Genomic DNA, 20463 nt, shown 5'->3' with positions numbered 1-20463 from the left:
AAGAGGGAAGCAGGCTCCTTGCCAAGCAGAGAGCCCCATGTGGGGCTCGATCCCAGGACACTGAGATCATGACCTGAGCTGAAGGCAGAGGCTTAGCCCACTGAGCCACCCAGGCGCCCCCTTAAAAAGCATCTTAGTGTTGTCACAAGAAAATAGGAATCTACAATCTCCTTTAGTTATGGTATTTTTTTCCTTAGAGTCTAAAATTATTGTGAATGTAGTCACTGAGTAATTTGCTATTCCGTCATAAAAATGATGCTATTTGCTTTAACACGTTTACCCACAGAGGAAGTATAATTTATAAAGCTGTCTTACCACTACATATTTCTAAATGACTTTTTTGTTGTTTTTTCATCAACTTGCTGAATCTTATTCTTAGCATTTAATATGTGAATATATTTCTGGAATATGAAGCTTACAATGTTTGTTTCTGTCTCAGGATTATTGTAAAACCACAGTTTTCAGGGCGGCTGAGTGGCTCAGTGGGTTAAGCCTCTGCCTTCGGCTCAGGTCATGATCCCAAGGTCCTGGAATCGAGCCCCGCATTGGGCTCTCTGCTCAGCAGGGAGCCTGCTTCCCCCCTCTCTCTGCCTGCCTCTCTGCCTACTTGTGATCTCTCTCTGTCAAATAAATAAATAAAATCTTTTTTAAAAAGTTTTTGTTTACCTGTATGTTTCTGTGATATGTCTTATAAGGTGTAGCTCAGTAAGTTTTGATTTTTCTATTTTAGCAATTTCTTTTTCTCAGTTTCTTCATTATTGATATCTGTTTTCTCCCAGACAGTCACAATTTCACTTTTGACTCATTCACTAAAAAGCCCAATATTATGTTTTTATTTGACTTTAAGAAATAAAGATTATTTCAGTAGCAATATATATAAGAAGATACTGAGTTATTTTACCTTTTTTTTTCCAAGATTTTATTTATTCATTTGACAGATCACAAGTAGGCAGAGAGGCAGGCAGAGAGAGAGGAGGAAGCAGGCTCCCCGCTGAGCAGAGAGCCCGACGCAGGGCTCAAACCCAGGACCCTGGGATCATGACCTGAGCCGAAGGCAGAGGCTTTAACCCACTGAGCCACCCAGGCGCCCCTATTTTACCTTATTCACAATCTCTATAAGCCAGTTTTTTACTGGGTTGCAAAAATCAGAAGGTTGAAAACTGAGGGTTGCTGGGGGTGGGGGCTTGGGAGAGGGGGGTAGGGTTATGGACACTGGGGAGGGTATGTGCTTTGGTGAGTGCTGTGAAATGTATAAACCTGGCGATTCACAGACCTGTACCCATGGGGATAAAAATATATTATATGTTTATAAAAAATAAAATAAAAAAAATAAAAATCAGAAAGTTGATAAATTACCTGTGCTCCCAATAAATTTGCTTTGATTTCCTTCTTGCCCCAGTACAGACCCCATTTTACTCATAGTCCTATTTATCATCATTACTGGGAGTACCTCAAAAAGGTGTGTTGTGTAGCTGTGGTCTAAGAGGCTTCATATAATTGAGTAACCAAAAAGTTTATAAAGCTGTGCAGCTTACAAAGGGCTCTGGTGTGTATCATCTCTGTCTTCTGTTTGTTCTCTGGTAGTTTAAATGTTCCATGAAATTCTTTGGTTCCTTGTCGCTATCAAGGTTAGAGTAGGAGCTTTGGAAGAACATTCTTAGGTTTAGCTGGATTTTGTAATCAGGAATATATGATTCCTTTGTATTACTTCTATAAAAGAATTAATTTTGGATGCAGAATGCTAAGAAACAAATAGGTAATTCCAAAGAAGTCGAGGTGTTTGAGTTGAGGATTTTATCTAAGATGGAATTTCACTTTTATGCCTCATTCTTTCACCTTTATTTCTCATTCTAGTAAAGAAAGATTGCCCATACAGCAGAGCTGCCTAAATTTTGTCAAGACATTATAAAGGACACAGTAGAAGCTATAATTTACTGAATGAATTGCTGTGCTCTCAGATTATTAAAAATTAATATAAGTATAAAAGTTTATAAAATTGCTGGCTGAATCTTTAAACTTAGACATTTTTAGTTTGATCTCTATTTGATGAGCTTCTAGTTTGTAGTTCTCTGTATTTCCTTTATCCTTTTGCTACTCATTTTTCCCTTTGAAGACAGTGGGAGCTCCAAATCAAAATGAAGATGTTGAGAAATGGATGACAGTTTTTCATTTAATTTCTTCTTAATCCGGTTTACTTCATTAGGTCATGTTTCATATGTAAACTTTTAAAATACAATTCATGTGTCTTTTTATTTGGTTGTATTTATTTTCTGGGTATCAGAATCCTCTATAATACTAGCATGCTGAATATCTTTGTATTCACTTTCAAAGAGCGATAAATATTTTATTTTGGCACACTACTTAGTTGTGTTCCTCGGAAATTCACAGATTCCTTAAAACTTGATCTTTAATTATTTGGTTTTAATTTAACAGAGGAACTTACTGATTTTTGTGGTCTTAACCTTGTTAATTTTAGCCGCACTCCTGTAAGAAGTCTTCAATCCATGTAAAATATTATTGCAACTGCTTAATTCTCAATCTGTTGTGTCTTGGCATTTCCCATAATTTCATTTTTTGTAACCATTTTTGTTTAGCTGGTCTTTTGATTTATTAACTTTTCGAGAACATGGAAACTGGACTAAATATTAGATACTTTTAAGCTACCTCTTAAATATTTAAAATTTACTAAATAAGAGATTATACCAAAGATACTCATTAGCAATTCAACAATTATATAATAATACAAATCTTTAGTATACGATATGTAACAAAAAAGTGGTACAGGGGTCGCACGGAAATACAAATCACCTCACTTAGTCACTTGCCAACACTATTACTTAATTTCACTTGCCAACACTATTACTTAATTTTATCATTCACTTGATTTGTAATAACTTTGCTCCTCAAATAGATTTTGTCATTAATTGCTACCAGTCTTTCAAGACTCAAATCAATTATGCCTCTGCCTCCCTCCTCCCCAAGTAAGATTTTCTAACCCCTACAGAGCACAGCAATCTCTCTACACCTTCCTCTGCCTGCAGCGCTCATTCATTACTTACATCCATTCCTGCTGTATGTCATTTATTAAATAAATGTATTATTTAATTGCATCTTAAGTGTTTGCCTTATGTTTCACTTAATTTAAAATTCTTGGAAACAGAAATTAGGTATTGGAACTTTTTGTAATTCCCCTAGAACCGAACAGAGTATTTTATGCAAGTGGTAGATGTAAATGACCATCTGGTGAGTAAATAATTTGCTTACTATGCCAACTTTTTAAACAATGTTGTATGACCTACCCCACATTTATCTATAGGTCACTTAACAACCCAGAATACTTTCAGAAAAGGAAACTTCAAAAGGCCTGCCAGCTTCCCAAGTAATTATTACAAAAGCCACATACGGAAATACATTTCTTTTATGCCTCGGTCAGCCCAGAAACCATCACTTACAGCTTTTTGCCTCAAATTCTTTTCTTATTCTTAACTGATTCATAATTCTATCAATAATAGGTTATCTTATATTAGATTAGAGTAAATAAGAAAGTAGTATCTTTCTAAAATAAGCAGGAAGCAATAATAAAGACTTAGATAAAGAAAAAGGAGTACTTTATAAACAAAGAAAAAGAACTTCTCAAAAGCAGAGTGGTGTAGAGCAAATTAGTATAGGTAGTCCAATAAATCTAATAACTCAGGGCATGACCAAAAAGTAATTGAAACTTATAATGAAGATTAAATCATCAAGGAGTAATATATTATGTTCATTATACTTTTTAAAAACACAGAGAATATAAAATACACTTCCAAACACTTCTAACCCAAGTTTGCGTGTGTATTTTAAGGCTGGCACTGAAAGTGTCGAGCAGTGCTTACTTAGAAATTAACTCACTTGAAATACCTAATTTCTTAATATTCTACACAAATGAAGCGGTCTGGGTGTGAAATTACTCACACCATGCTGTTTACTGTCTTGTTGTCTTTGTTCATTCTGGTTTCTTTTCTTTTTCTTTTAAAGATTTTATTTATTTATTTATTTGACAGACAGAGATCACAAGTAGGCAGAGAGGCAGGCAGAGAGAGAGAGGGAAGCAGGCTCCCCGCTGAGCAGAGAGCCCGATGCGGGACTCGATCCCAGCACCCTGAGATCATGACCTGAGCCGAAGGCAACAGCTTAAACCACTGAGCCACCCAGGCGCCCCTGTTCATCCTGGTTTCTTAGCGGGGACCATCCTTACTATCACATACTACTTCACCTCACCCCTTATCTTTTCTCTGTTTTTATACAAGACCATAAGTCCCTTGGAGGCAGAGATTGTCTTATTTATCTCCGTGCTAGTGTAGTGCTACCACATAGTAGGTGCTCAATAAGTGTTCAGTTGTTTTGCTGCGTTGTTGTGAAGGCTTAAGTATGTATTGTCTTATCTTGGTCCCAGAGAGAGTAGCATGTCGTGCTAACATTTCTCTTTCCAGATTAAATATACAGATTATTTTCTGTTGTGTTGCTTCTTAGCATTATTTCCTTTTTATTCCCTACCAGTAAGTTTCACTAGTTACCAATTTTCCTTCTTTCTAGATGGATTAATTGCCTCTGAAGGAGCCATAAGTCCAGACTTCTTCAATGATTATCACCTTCAAAATGGAGATGTAGTTGGGCAGCATTCATTTCCTGGCAGGTAAATAGTCTTTCAAGAAAAATCTAATATATGGTGTTTCCCTTGTTTTTTGAAAAATTAGAATTCTCTTCACTCCCCCATTTCTCTGTTTTCATTAAAGAGGAAAAAAAACCTCAATATTTTCATGAACATGCTTGTTTGATATCAAATTAACTTATAGGGTCGCATTTTTTATATTTAAAAAATGAAGATTGCAGATCTGAAAAAAAAATGCTTCATCACTTTGGAAAATACAGGCTGTCCATTGAAATAGTTCATTGTCAAATTAATGAACTCACATTGTTTCCTAAGTGCTTTCCAAAGCCAGGAAAATATAAGAACACAATACATGTATTTTAATAATTACTCAGACATCACTGTTTTTAAAAGTTGACACTTTGATTCAATTGAAGACTATTCTTCCCTGCATGGGATTCAAATAAAATATTTAAAAGAAAAAAAAAAAAAAAAAAACATGGTGTGCCAGCCTCATTCTACAATTACAGTGACGTTTGTCCCAGCAGATACTCACTCTGTTACTGGTGTCATAGATTTTTCAAATTTTAGCAGAAAGTGTGCACAATATTTTCCTCTTCATATCACTCTTAGGGGTGTAATATTTTCGATGTAGTCTGATTGTTGAAATTTTGCATTACACTGGTTCAGTGAATGGGTGGAGACTAGTTGCCCTTCAGAATCTTTTTTTTCTTTAAAAAAAATTATGACCAATATGTTATAATTCTTAATGATCACTTATAATAAGCCATTTTAATCCAATAATTAATGTAAACAAAATTGATCATCTGTCATGCGTAGTCTGTTTTATGAATATTCTTCATTTATTGCCACCTGCACAGCAGTGTTTTAAAGCAAGTATTATTGCAGCCATTTTACAAATGAAGAACTCAAGTCTCTAACAATTTACATTTAAATAACAAACTCACATGAATAGGGTGGGAGAGAAGAAAGTTTGAACTCCTGTCTGTATGTCCCCAAAGCTTAGGTTCTTTCTAATATAAAATGATGCCTAACTTGGAAGGAAACATAGCATACAGTAGTTGACTTTTAAGTGTTTCGGTCTTTTTTTTTTTTTTTTTATCACAGCTCACATAAAGCAATACATTTCGTATTGCAACCTAGTGCAAGCACAAAGATATGCTATATATATGTTTATATATTTGTCTATATATATACATATCTATACATATAAGTAAAACAAAAAATTTGTTAAATGGTAATTATTCTTATTACCTGTAATGCACAAATATATATTGTTTTATCCTATTCTGTTTCATCTTTGAAATACAGATTGCAGCCTACCGATTTCAGAGTTCATTGATGGTTGTGACCCAAAGTTTAAAAGCATGTTGAAAATGTAGGAGTAGTACATGAAATGCAGTATAACATCATATATAGTTCCATATTCTTTAGTGGACTCAGGATTCTTTATTGGACTTTAAATAAATAATAACACTTCGGAAATAGTTTCATTGGTGTACTGGATTGTCATGGTAAGAAACTCCTTGCCTCAGGACATAAAAGTTAAATATGGTTAAATATCAGAAAGCATATGGCTTTTGATTGCTTCTGATGTTTCTGTCTGTATTAGCTATAATTATTTAAATAGAGGCTCTGTTTAATCATTGTAACTACTATACTCCATCATGTGACAATTCACTGTAAGTGTTTTCTGAAACATAATTGGAAAAGGAAGAAATGATTTGGGTGTATAATCCTAATTATTTATATTGAAATTTTTGCTGATAGCATTACGAGATCAATTATTGTGCCATTTATGTTTCACTGTGAACAAAAACATTATTTTGGTATCTCCTGCAGATCTTGCCAATCTAAAGAAAGCAGACTAATACTAATCATGCATTACTAATTTCAGAAAGACTTGCCTTCATTTTTTAATATAATTACATGATTAAGAACCTGAAACTTTCATTAAAATTGAATATTCAAGCAGTGGACTTATGAGCTCAATTCAGCAAAACCTCATTTCTGGTTTTCAAAAATGGTCATTTTATAAAACAATAAAAGTGTTTTAAGAAATACAGGTACACAGTAAAATGTAAATTATATATTGTGTCCAAAGGTTTCAGGATTTTATTCCCCAGTTCTGTTAATAACTTTTTTTTTAATTTATTTTTTATTTATTTTCAGTATAACAGTATTTGTTATTTTTGCACCACACCCAGTGCTCCATGCAATCCGTGCCCTCTATAATACCCACCACCTGGTTCCCCAATCTCCCACCCCCTCACCCCTTCAGAACCCTCAGATTGTTTTTAATAACTTTTTTTAAAAAAAGACTTTGGGAAAGCCTCTTTCAGTTGCTTCGCAAGGAAAAAAGTATTTCAGTAGCTTCTTTTACATCATAAAAGATACATCACAGTAATGTTTGGCTTAAAGGATTAGCCACAAAACATACTGTAGACTATTTTTTCAAATCAAAGGAGTGAAATACTTACTTATTATAATCATTTTGATTTGAGAATTGTTTGACCTGTAAAAAAAAAAAAACTTCCCCTGAGAAAGTTTTGTCTTTCATCTCTTGTCTTTTGTAATTTTTCAGGCCTTAAATCACATAACTGTATCATTTTCTCTTTTTATTTCCAGAAGAAATAATTTACAATGAATTTCCTCAATTTTTTGTAGGTAATAGATCAAATAACAAGGGACTGTAAATTGTATCAGCAGAGAGAGATACAGAGAAAGTATACAGTATAGCCAAATACTCATGGTTGCTTTTTGCTACATTTTGTTTTATTGACCTACTCTGGAATCATTTACTCTTTCTTTTATTCAGTCAGTTTTGGTTAGGATTCTCTTTTAATAGGATTTCTATGCTCTTCTTTGATAGTAACAAACCATAGATCTAAACTCTGGCTTACTTTTTAATTCTGCAAAGATTTAAGTATTTTAAATTGCTACATAATTATTCACATACTTAGCATGATCATTTTGCTGCATACTGTCCCAGATGTGAAATTTTAAACTAATGGCTACCTTTTAGCTTCTGATATCCAATAGGTAAATTTAAAGCCAATTAGACCAAATAACATTGCCTTAAAATACTACTTTTGAAACTGTTTGCTTTAACAAAATAGGAATATTTTAAACAAAATAAGGAGTATTTTTTGAGAAATGTGAACAGAGGGTATTGGACTCTTGTTCTTCATCTCCTTTGGAAAGATGAGAATATGCAGACTTGATGGGCAGCATGAAAAATTGGAGTTAACTATGAAATTTCTAAGTATAATGTCTTGATTGAATTCTGAATATTGAAAACACTGTTCTTTAAATACTTGTAAAAAGTGGAAACGTTACCTATTTTGAGGGGTTTTTTCCTTTAAATCAGGGAAGTTGTCCAGATAACTTAAAAAATTTTGCCTGTTCTTTATCATATGTGTTTGATAAAGAAGCACTGTCAAGTTAAAGAATGTTTTAAAAATTAATGTATAAATGTGAATTTTTATCTTTACCATTGTTTTTTTTTTAGTTTCTAAATTAAGCTTATTTTATTTTATTTTATTTTAATTAATTTTTTATTTTTTATAAACATATATTTTTATCCCCAGGGGTACAGGTCTGTGAATCACTAGTGTTTTTAATGATTCGAGAATGTGAAATGATATGACAGTGCCAAGTGGCGTGCTCTCCAGCTAGTACTCATGGCTTCTCTGTCCTTGTAGTTTTTTAACATATTAGTTCCAGTGGATTCATGTAAAGTAGATGATCCCACATTCCTGAAAAGTAAAAAATAAATTTCTAATTTGTATGATAAGAGAGGTTTTTTTAATTGGTCAAAGAAAAATTCTTCACTTTATTCCTAAAATGACAAAGTTTAGTAATAGGACAAATCTGTTAAAATGGGGACACTAAGCCAAATTTAGAGAATTGTTTAAACCGCTTAAATAGGTATTTTTTTCTTAAAAATCTAAGTCAGGGGATCCTTCTTAATCTGAATGCCTACACTTTTGCAATAAACCAAGGCAGTTTAATTGGAAACAGTGAAAATTGTTAAACTCATCTATCCTATTCTGCAGGGGAGACTGGATGTTTGATAAAATAGATACTGGCAGTTGGACAGCAAAAGCTGGGTTTTAGACATGTGTCACTATCGGTTTGAACCTCTTGGCGCCAGAATTTCCCGACATTTAGAGGTGATGCAAAATACATTAGGGCTCCAAGGCATTAGCTATAGAGTTGCCAATCCCAAAGGGTTAGATGTAAATCTCCTCCCCACCAACACCCCCCCGAAAAAATCTGAATTGGTGTTAGAAAGTAAAGTGGAACTTGCTATTAAAGCTAATTAAAAATAATAGGAGTAGGACTCGCTTTTTTTCCTCTTATATACAATATATCTGCACCATATTTTTGGACCGTTTTTTTATTATAACTCTTACTTTTCAAGACTAACAAGAACCTCATGTTGAGTATTTTTAAACTGCTTCCAGCTTTTACAAATCAGTTTTTGTTGCAGTAAAAATGGTCCATTTTTCTTTTATAGGAATCCAATTTTCATAAACTGGGAAAAAAATTGCAGAGACTGCTTAGGTTTCCTTGGGGCTTTGAAAAATATTTTTCAGAGGGCCTGGAGTTCTTCTTTGTGGTTGGCACAGTGATGTCATTTACTGACCATTTCACTGGAGTCAAAGATGAAATAGATGTTTGCATTATCTGAGCCATCTGATTCTTACACTTTCATTTTCTGTGTTTTAGGTAGCTTTTCTCTTTCTTTCCTTTCCTGAGAATACTTTGACATTAACTCTTCTGTCCATTGTATACATTATATATTATATATACGCACATTTTAGTCCATTCTTTCTAATTTATTTTTTCAAACATTTAAGTCACAGTTGAAATGGTAGTAACACTTTTTAAAATCATCCTGAGTAGAACTAACAAATTAATATATAGAGAAAATCTTTTATCCAAATTTTTAAATGTGTAATTTTTCCTGAGACAAGGATTCTACATGTCAAAATTAGACTTATTTCTTTAGCTTTCAGGCCACTTTAGTTATATTCAGCTATTTAGTCAGTTTTTTCATTTGAAAAAAGTAACCCCAAAATTACATACTCTGTCTAGATGCCATTGTGTAATGTTTACAGAACTACATATTATTCTTAGAACTGTTTATTATGAGACTATTTCAAAGCAGTTATTCAAAGAAGAAATCAAATTATTGTCTTACTTACAACCCTTAATTTGGCAAGTCAAGAAGTTCTTTTATGGGACACCTGGGTGGCTCAGTGGGTTAAGCCGTTGCCTTCGGCTCAGGTCATGATCCCAGGGTCCTGGGATTGAGTCCCGCATTGGGCTCCTTGCTCAGCAGGGAGCCTGCCTCTCTCTGCCTCTGCCTGCCTCTCTGCCTGCTTGCGTGCTTTCTCTCTCTCTCTTTCTGACAAATAAATAAATAAAATCTTTAAAAAAAAAAGTTCTTTTATATTGAGAGAAATGTACATATGCCTATAAAATCCTCTCTTTGATAAGTTCTGTATCAATTCTAATTGATAACCCACACTCTTCTATTCTAATAAAGTTTTAGTGACCTTCATTACTGAGTAAGTAGTATAGAAATTATATGGAAGGATCAAAAGAAAATGAAAAGAACTTCCTAGAAATAGTTCCTTTGAATGACATTGAGGCCAGCCATTTGTTCAGCAGCATTTTAGGAACTAATGAATTGGTATGGTATTACTTATGAAATCCTTTACAGATAATCATTCACTAAAATACTACTGTATTTAGTGTGCTATTGAATTTTTATCAAAAATTATTATAGGGGTACCTGGTGGCTCAGTGGGTTAATCCTCTGCTTTTGGCTCAGGTCATAATCTCAGGGTCCTGGGATCGAGCCCTGCATCGGGCTCTCTGCTCAGCAGGGAGCCTGCTTCCCCCTCTCTCTCTGCCTGCCTCTCTGCCTACTTGCCATCTCTCTATGTCAAATAAATAAATAAGATCTTTAAAAAAATTATCATAGCTTTTTATTTATTTATTTTCCTATCGATTTTTCCAAGAGGAGAACATTCATGAGAAGCCTTTTTAACAAACTCCCAGCTTTAGTGATTTTTTCAGACATGGTGATTGCAAAATAAAGCAGCCAGATTCCATTTTCACTTATCAATTGCCAAAATTTCTTTAATACTAATACCCACCCTACGAGCAAAGAAGTACTCTGATATACCTCTGTGGGAATTTAAATGGGTAAAATCTTTGTGGAATGTATTTGGTAATGGAAAGATCCTTACCTTGTTCCCTTCCTATAGCTCTGTAATTTCATTTCTAATGGCTTATACTTATGAAGTTATTAGACATAACACTAGATAGGTAAACTATTAAAAAATAAGTGATCATATGTCAAAGTGTATGTCACTGAGTCTAGTAAATATAGTGTACCCTTATCTAATTCTGGAGTAAATGTTATTTTTAGCACCTGCTTTTGTGCCACATGATTTTATTCAGATTATATTACACCAGTGTTCTGATTTAAGAACATAAATATGAAGGCCAAAATAGGTTAAAATATATTTAACAATAGGTAATCACTTTACATTACACTCTCCACTTTTTAAAGAACTGATCACAGAGATCTTTTAATTTGTTTTTTCCTTTTTGGAAATTCTTTTAAAAAATGTTTTAATAGTACAAAGCGAATATAGCACTGCCACATCTCTGATTTCTAGTAATGAAAGTCGGCAGTCTGTTTGGAGTATTTGGTCATTCCATTTATATTCATTTGCATGTATTAAAACATTATGACAAGAGATTCATTGATTTAATCTTAATATGTAAACATATTTTCATTTTAAGATAAGCCTATTACTAAAGAATGTATAATATTAAAAGACAAAAACTTACTGGCTGCTTTGTATATGCAAGACACAATTGTATATCTTATTGACTCTCTGTTCTTGGCATACACATTTGCATAGGTCCCTAATATTTATTCTTGGCTGTATCTAGTTTGGGTTATTTGCAAGAGTTACTTCTTAGTTTAAATGCAATTTTGTGAAGTCATGATTAAAACACTTAGAGTAGAACTTCTGTATAGAAGCTGATGGAGTTGGGTAACCAACAATATTCTATTTACTTTGAAAAGTTGCTCTGTTTCAGGATATATGATTTGGTCTAAAAATACCCAGATCTGTGCAAATTTTTATTATAATTGTATTGTTATCCAAATAGCTTTGTTCTTAATATATGTAAACATGTATTTCAAGCCTAGTAATTAGTGCTATAATTATAATATAATAATACTAATTCTAAATTCTACCTCCCTTCATCAATATTAACAAATCACAAATACATGGTGAGGGGCGCCTGGGTGGCTCAGTGGGTTAAAGCCTCTGCCTTCGGCTCAGGTCATGATCCCAGGGTCCTGGGATCGAGCCCCGCATCGGGCTCTCTGCTCAGCGAGGAGCCTGCTTCCCCCCTCCCCTCTCTCTGTCTGCCTCTCTGCCTACTTGTGATCTCTGTCAAATAAATAAATAAAATCTTAAAAAATATATATGGTAAAATTTTTTAAAATCAATAGAACCACTTATAAGAAATAATACCATGTGACAGGTAAAATTTTATCTAAGGTAATGAAATTTTACTTTTAAACTTGTGGTATGGTGAAAACAGGAGACTAACACAGTTCTGATGAGAAAATTAAACCAATGCAAGAAAGTTATTTTTACACTGTGAGACTCTTGCTATAACAATTCTTACATTAAATTGCATTTTTCTTTCTAAATACTCTCATAGCAATTCTGCCAGTTGTTTTTTACTTCAGAAGATGGAATGTCATAGGAGGAACCTTCTAAGTTTCAAGAAATAAGATGTTTAAGGATTTTTGTTTTTGTTTTTGTTTTGCTTTTTTTGGTCTAAGTCAAAGTATGCAAAGACTAATAACTTGCATTTGGTTAGCATTTATATCCTCGTGTATTTCATTTAATTGTCAATAGTGTGTGAGGGAAAGAGTAGTATCATCCCTATTTTAACAAATGTAGAAAGGAAGACTTAGAGATTTTTAAGGAACTAGTCCAAAACCAGATAGCTAATAAGGAAGCCTTTACTCTTACACCATTATGACCTCCAAAAGGCAAACAGATTTATTAGTCTGACAGTGAACTGTGCTGTAGCGTATCTTAGAGTAAATGTTACAAAAATGCAGAGTAAGATATGTAGTCTTTGTTATGCAGCATGACATTGTTTACCTACTTCAATTCATATGACATTGTTTATTACAAATTGGTGCTTCAGATTGCTCGGAGGCAAGTTGTTAAAAATGTATTAACACATTAACTGATTAATTCACTACTATTAAATTGTCTTAGGTACTTAGTTCATTAGGTTCTCCACAGAATAATCTAGTCCTATAAAAAAGGAGGATGAAATGAGTAAAATAATCTCAGTCTATGAAGGTTAATATCTCATGCAAATCATTTATTTAGCCAATTAACCAATGTAAATGTTTAGATACATGATGCTGTTGTTTTATGCCTAAACACGAATTCTCAGATATTAGTTTTACTTGTCTTACTTATTTAGACATTTTATAGAGACAGTTTCTTTCTAGCCTTTAACAAAGGCAAGGAAATTTGGTTCTGCTACTTGGACACTAATGATTTGCATTTCCCAAGGAGAATTGAATTAGGTTTTATTAGTAAATTGGGCCCATAACTTTTAAGGCCAGATTTTATTAGATTATCACACATCAGCATTAGCAAATTGTAAACGTTACTGTAATACTAGCCAAAATTCGAGGCTTAGAATCCTGGAAACTTGGGAAGATGTTTTATCCTAGAGAAATTATACTCCTGACTTGGAAAAATATTTTAAGTGATTTACTTTCCTTTGGAAATTTAGAAGCAAGAGAAGTTGGCAACAAAGCTACCCTCGTTAAGTTAATTTTCAGTCTGGTGCAGAGCAGTTTTAGAGGCATACTTGTTAGCTATATATAAAGTACAAAAAGATGCTCCCAAAGACACCCAAATTTATTGTCACTTTATTAGGACTTTTATTTAGATGAAATTCAGCATAGCTGAGTCTATAAATTAAAAAAAAGTAATATGACTATGACTACATCCTATAAAAATGTTAACACATCAATTATGGTGTAGCTTTGTACTAGAAGAAATGACATGGGAGTTAATGCAGTCATGACTGGGAAGTTAATTATATCACCACCTTTTAAGAGTGATTATCTAGTGTTAAAGTTTATACATTTTTATATGTATTAATCACATTTTTGTTGACTCTAGAGTTATATTAAAATTAGTTGTAAATTTAAGTGGAAAGAAAGTCCAAAGTCCATCAGCAGATACAACTGCTTTTGTGACATGCTCTTAGTTTAAAAAAAAAAAAAAGTTTTTTTTAAAGGAATGGATGTAATTACCATTATAAAGGCTTGCTTAATGACATTCTAATCAAAACAACAAAATTATAAGCAATTTGATAAACACTACCACCCTCTCCAAAAAAATAAGAGAGAGGGAAACACAGTATGTCATCTCTTATTTCCTGTAAATCTGGATTCAGTGATAGTGAGCTTACTCCTAAACTCAGAGATATTTTCTAATCTAAAGTTGACTTACTGTAGTTTATCTGTGATTTGATTGATTTAACAATGTGATTTAAGTATTTGTGAACAGTTGTTAAAAATTCCTTATAATAGAAATGTTAAACCAAATATTTTTTTCTTATTTGTTTTAAAGAACATGCAGTCTAGACCCTATAGGTTCTTAAATATAATATTAATTAATTCCCATATTTCCCATATTGCCCGTAGTCCTTCCAGATGTGCTAATACAAATAGCTTACCCTTCATATATGAGCCATATGGGTTCTGTAAACTAATTTGCACTTATTTTGAATAGGAATTGTATAGATTGCAGATGAATTATTAAAGTATATGTGTAATTGCCAAATAAATCTAAGAGCAAAATATTAAACTGTAGTAAATGAGAAAAGAATGTACAAATGAAGACCTGCCTACTTTAATAAGTTTAGTGGTTACCTTCTCAGTTTCAACCAAAAGAGTTCCTTTTTAAAAAATTTTTTTGGTTATTGTGTTAAAAAAAAATCTATAAAACTGCTTACAGAAGTATCTAAGACAAAAACAAGGAAATATAATGTTCTAAACTCAGCCGGTCCAAACCACTTGAGCTGCTGTGACAGCTCATAAAACGGAGAGTAGTTTTTAACTGGGCTCTGTTTTACATTGCCAGAGTGAATTTTCCTTGCAGGAAGTAGCCAGAGGGTTTATTTAGTTTCCAGTGCATGGCTTTGATCTTTCTGTACTGTCACATCTCGGGTTACATAGCCCTTTTCACTGCAGTAAATCTGCAACAGTTAATGAGAATAAAATTTCCTCCTCCTCACTGATCGCATGCTGTTAAATGCCAAACCACAGCCAACTGCATATTTGCAAAATTTTAGCTACAATGTATGAAAACAGTGCAATCAATTTAATCTTGTTGTCTTTGTAATTCATTTTACTGGGCTTTCTTCCTTTTTAAGTGACCTACTTTATCAAGTAAGGGGTTGCAGAGCCAAACCTGGGAGAAAGATTTAGAATGTTAATAAACTGAAGGGAGAAAGGTGTGTGTGTTGAGGAGGAGGAGTGAAGAGGTGGGTGCCCGTGCACGTACACCGCCATTGAGATTCAAACCGGGTCCCCTTCAATGCTTTGGAGAGACCAAGCCTTCCTTTCTCTTCACATAAAATAAGCTGATTTGTTACTACTTTGATTATGTTGTATGTTCCATTTCAACATAAATTTGTACCTAATGAGTTTATTTAATAAGTCAGAACATTATTTTTCACTTCATTATTTTTCACTTTTGATTGTAGAGAAGATTCTATAGTATTTAGTGGAATTTATTATTAGAGCTGTTCTTAAAGTAAAAATATTTTTATAAGAATCCACTGAACTATCTTAATCAAATGGGTCATACTTAGTAATATTATAAATCTCTTGAATAAACCAATGGAAATTCAAAATCACAATAAGCAAGCTGAATTTAATACATTATTAAATATATATATCTGCATACTGAAGTACATTAAAATCTTTTTTTTTTTTTTTTTTTTTTTTTTTACTTTCTCTTTTGGCTACAGTGAAATCTCAGTTGAGGCATTATTTGACTCAGTTACTATATGTTGTTAACTTATTTCACTCACACCTTTAATCTTTTCTTCTGTCTTGTTTTGTAGTTGGCAACAGAAATTTAACTTCCCTCTCAAGAAATTCACGCTTAGAGGCCATTTTAAGTTATAACCGTTGATAAATATGCTCTCTTAATATTATATGATTATATAGATCATATTTAAATATATAAATAGGATATATTCTAGAATAAATTATATATAAAAGAAAGCAAGCTGCCTTTAGTTTCTCACCATTGAAGTCACAGTTACTGTCAATAGCCATCTGTTTCCACAGAGTAAGGCATTTCTACTCTCATAAAAGTAAAAATGTTGGGATAAATCAATAGTGCATAGTACCCATTCATTGATTTAGATCACTGTCATAAAAACAATCATGAAAATTACTGAAACTCAGAATATTTCTGAATTGGAGGCAGTCAAGTTGCATCTGATAAAACAGAGGGAGGCCCTGCTTTGGGAAGAGTGCCAGTTGTGAGTTTCCCCGGAAGAGAGGAGGAGGTAGGAGGGCAATGGCTGGAAGATTTTAAAGGCCTTGGGCCTTTCCAGCCGATGTTAGACATAGTGTAGAAATATCGAACTTTAAGATTTTAGTTTGTTCTCTTGGAATTATTGTGTTTTCCAATAAGCCTGTCTGTGTACTTAAACCACATCATCGTTTGCAAGTAAAAAAAAATGATTGAGGCTGAAATAAAATTTTAGCCTCTGTATCTGGTAGGGAAGGCTGTTCTATAGTCTGTTTCTTTGTTTTTCTGCCACTTTAAATCTGCATCAGACCATTAGTCCATTACCCTCCCAAAATTCTATATTTGAAAGTCCACAGAAAATTTCTGCAAAGCAAGCATTAATTTTTTTGAAGTTTTTGTTGTTCTTTAAAAAAGAAAATCTTAACTAAGTGAAGCTGCTCAAAAAAGTTTGTTGAACATGAACAGTCCAATCCAGTTTTAAACTACTGGAAAGGAATAGAAACAACACAGGCTTCAATACCATAGAGACTCAATCCTTATTCAAATTGTATTATTTGAAAAGTTATTCTCTAAAATGATTTCACATCTGTCTACAATCAGATATGTTGATTAGTAGTGATGGTAGTTACTGAAATACAGTTGGTGAGTGCCAGGCAGTATGCGGATTGCTGTTTATTACATTCCTTATCTAATTTAATCTTCACAGGGAAGAAGACATTGTTCTTAAGAAAACCAAAGTCCAGTCAGTTCATTTTGCTCTGAATTCCATCTCTTCTCGCCTTCTTGAGGACTTCGTCTGTGCCCCCTTCTTTCCCTCTGCAGGGTCAGTTCTGCCGGCTCATGATTGTCATCTGGAACCCCTAGTTAAATGCTCTTCGGCTCCACATCACGTTTTATCTACTACTCATTTCTCACTGCTTTCATGTAATATTCCTCAAAAGACTCCCATCTACCCTTCGGTTCACCAGTCTAGTTGAAATAATCAGTAATCTCCATATTGCCAGGTCCAGTGGGCCCTTCTCATCTTTAACTCAGCAGTGTTTGGCACGGATGTCAAGGCCCTGCTTTTTAAATCTGTCTTCTTTCATCTCTCAAGATACCCCATTTTTCTGATTATCCACTGAGCCCTTCTCCGTTCCTTTCGAGTGTCCTGTGCTGGATATTCCTCCTCCTTTTCACCTTTAAACACTGCTTAATTCAGGACTTTGGCTTTGTTCTATATGACACCCACTACCAAAAGGTTTTCATCTAGATTCTGTGGCCTTAGATACTAACTATAAGCTTGTGTTTTCATCTGAGACCTCTTCTCTGAGCACCAACCATTCCTGTCACTATTTAACACATTCAGTTGAATGTTTCATAAAATCATCAACTGTAACTTTGATTTCTTACGTACAAATAGGTCCTCCCCTAATCTCCCATCTCAGTGAATGTAGGTCAAGCCATAGACTTTGAAGCCTTTCTTGGTTCCTCCCTTTTCCTCAACTACTACTTCCTCAGAGTCTTATTCTGACGAAACTATCAAAGCTGCTCATCTCCCCCATCCTCTAGTCACTGTTGTAGCACGCGAATCATCTGTTTTGTGGCTCACTTGTTTATCTACCTCTTTCCACAAGAATGTAGTCTCCAGAAGACCCAGAACTTAGACTTTCTTATTCAAAGTTATATCTATAGTGCCTGGCAGACACTGGTTCTCGGTACTTATTTGTTTAATAAATGAGTCAGAGCCATTACTTAAACACATACATGTCTTACTCCATTTCCCGTGCTGTATTTTATTTTTGGGATAGGAACCTGTGCTATATGAGAAAATTTTGAACGACCCATATAAGATAAAAGCTGTCTTTTGAATTGCAGTATTTTATACAAATAAAGATGCTTGCCTTTGTAGTTAGGATTGAATTAAGGAATTCTTAGTATCCATGCCTTATAGTACTACATATCTATTTTAATCTACTAAGAAATACTCATCTATACTGAATGTAAGCATTCTCTACCATAAAAAAATTTTATTGCCAAAAGGGATATTACAAGTTTTCTTTTTTTTTAAGATTTTATTTATTTATCCGACAGAGAGAAATCACAAGTAGACGGAGAGGCAGGCAGAGAGAGAGAGAGGGAAGCAGGCTCCCTGCTGAGCAGAGAGCCCGATGCGGGACTCGATCCCAGGACCCCGAGATCATGACCCGAGCTGAAGGCAGCGGCCCAACCCACTGAGCCACCCAGGCGCCCCGGGATATTACAAGTTTTACATTAGTTTTCATTACCAAATAGCTTATGTTCTATTAGAAACAAATTCTATGTCATACTTAAAATGAATAAAAGGGGATTTCTTTAATATTACTTTCCTTTTGCTGGGTCTTAAGTAACGATGACCTATTGGTAATCAGTAAATCAGGAGTATAGCATTTATGCCCTTGGAGGTTATTTTGTTATTTCTGAAAGATACCTTTAACTTTTACTTAAAGAAATTTAATGAAATTATAGAGTAATGACAAATGAAATTGACTTTATAGAGTATAAAATAAATATATGTTCTAGGTAAGGGCGTTCATTAAATGTTTTCACACTTATATTTTCCTTTACTCAGTAACCTTGTTAATTGACAAGCACTTGAATGGGCTCTAGGGATATAGAATCAGTGACAAATAATCACTTTCCCTTTGAGAAGCTTATAGTTCAGGGTTTAAACATAATTTTTCGAAATGACTTACAATATCCTACTTATTATTCTCTGTATCAGCTTTCTTTGAAAACATTTAAGGGTACTGTGTTAGCAGGCTTAGAAAGGAAATTAAGGAATCAATACTAAATCTAATACATTTTATGTTATTCCTACTCCTTGATTAAATAAATGAATAATTAATAAATTTAATTGATTAAGATGATTACTAAATTTAATCATAATAAATGATTTAATGAATAAACAAATGCATTGTACACTTCTGAATTGTCCTTAATCTGTAGAGGACACAGAATTAATCTTTAGAAAAGGATGCCACCATATCTTAGCAAACAGGTTGTAAGAATATGCTGTTTGGGGGCGCCTGGGTGGCTCAGTGGGTTAAGCCGCTGCCTTCAGCTCAGGTCATGATCTCAGGGTCCTGGGATCGAGTCCCGCATCGGGCTCTCTGCTCAGCGGGGGGCCTGCTTCCCTTCCTTTCTCTCTGCCTGCCTCTCTGCCTACTTGTGATCTCTCTCTGTCAAAGAAATAAATAAAATCTTTAAAAAAAAAAAAAAAGAATATGCTGTTTGGAGCATTGCCATTTCCTAACTTACTTCCATTACAAAGGATTATATACCTTTAGTATTTTTTTTAAGAAAAAAAATTAGATAATCTGATTATGTTATATGTCAGTTATATCTCAAAGCTGGAAAAAATAAAGTTAAAAAATTTTTAAAGATGTCATGATGAATTTTCTTAGATAACAAAGCAAATAGAGGGACAGATTCAGATTTTTTTTTGCATTTTAAGATAAGCAGAACAGGGCGCCTGGGTGGCTCAGTGGGTTAAGCCGCTGGCTTCGGCTCAGGTCATGATCTCAGGGTCCTGGGATCAAGTCCTGCATCGGGCTCTACTTGTGATTTCTCTCTGTCAAATAAATAAACAAAATCTTTAAAAAAAGAAAAAAAAAGATAAGCAGAGCAATACTTGACAAAGAACCACATTATTACTGAAATAAACCTTTTGAGTTATATAGGCTCTTTAATAACACATTATACTTGAATGGTGTGGTAATTCCCTAGAATTTAATCACTTCATTAGAACAGTAGGCACTTTGGAAAGGTTAGTCCAGACAGCAACTTGATGTGTCTTTGTAATAGAGACAATGCCTCTTTATAAATACATCAGTGTCCTACAAAACATAATGAATAATTGCCAGATTTGAGGAGAGCCATTATATGAAAGTGTGATGTGAATGTTGATTTCTGATACCTCCCATGTCCTAAGCAAAGGTTCATTTTTAGGCAGAGTAGGTAGGTGGGTAGGTAGGTAGGCAGGCAGAAAGATACTCGCAAGGGAACACGTGACACTACATTTTAGTCTTTGACCTTCTTTTAACACTAACGTCATAACTATGGATGAACTCTCAAAACTTTTAACTGAAACAGTTTTAGATTACAAAGATGTATCAAGTTTTATCATTGGAAAAAAGAAAGAAGGCAGTAAACTCC

The 20463-nt window shown here is 33.8% G+C and overlaps 1 protein-coding gene across 6 annotated transcripts in view; it reads left to right on the top strand.

Annotated features, from left to right (window-relative positions):
* KIFAP3 (kinesin associated protein 3) overlaps positions 1 to 20463 on the top strand; it is a 182677-nt gene that overhangs the window by 148014 nt on the left and 14200 nt on the right. For all 6 annotated transcript variants that reach the window (XM_032318303.1, XM_032318304.1, XM_032318306.1 and 3 more), the window contains one exon: positions 4573 to 4672. In XM_032318303.1, coding sequence (XP_032174194.1) covers positions 4573 to 4672 — 100 coding nt within the window. The remainder of the gene's footprint in view (positions 1 to 4572; positions 4673 to 20463) is intronic.

The sequence above is a fragment of the Mustela erminea genome, chromosome 17 (assembly GCF_009829155.1).
Source record: "Mustela erminea isolate mMusErm1 chromosome 17, mMusErm1.Pri, whole genome shotgun sequence".
NCBI lineage: Eukaryota > Metazoa > Chordata > Mammalia > Carnivora > Mustelidae > Mustela > Mustela erminea.
Note: the sequence above shows the minus strand (reverse complement) of the source record. Positions and strands in the feature narration are given on the sequence as shown.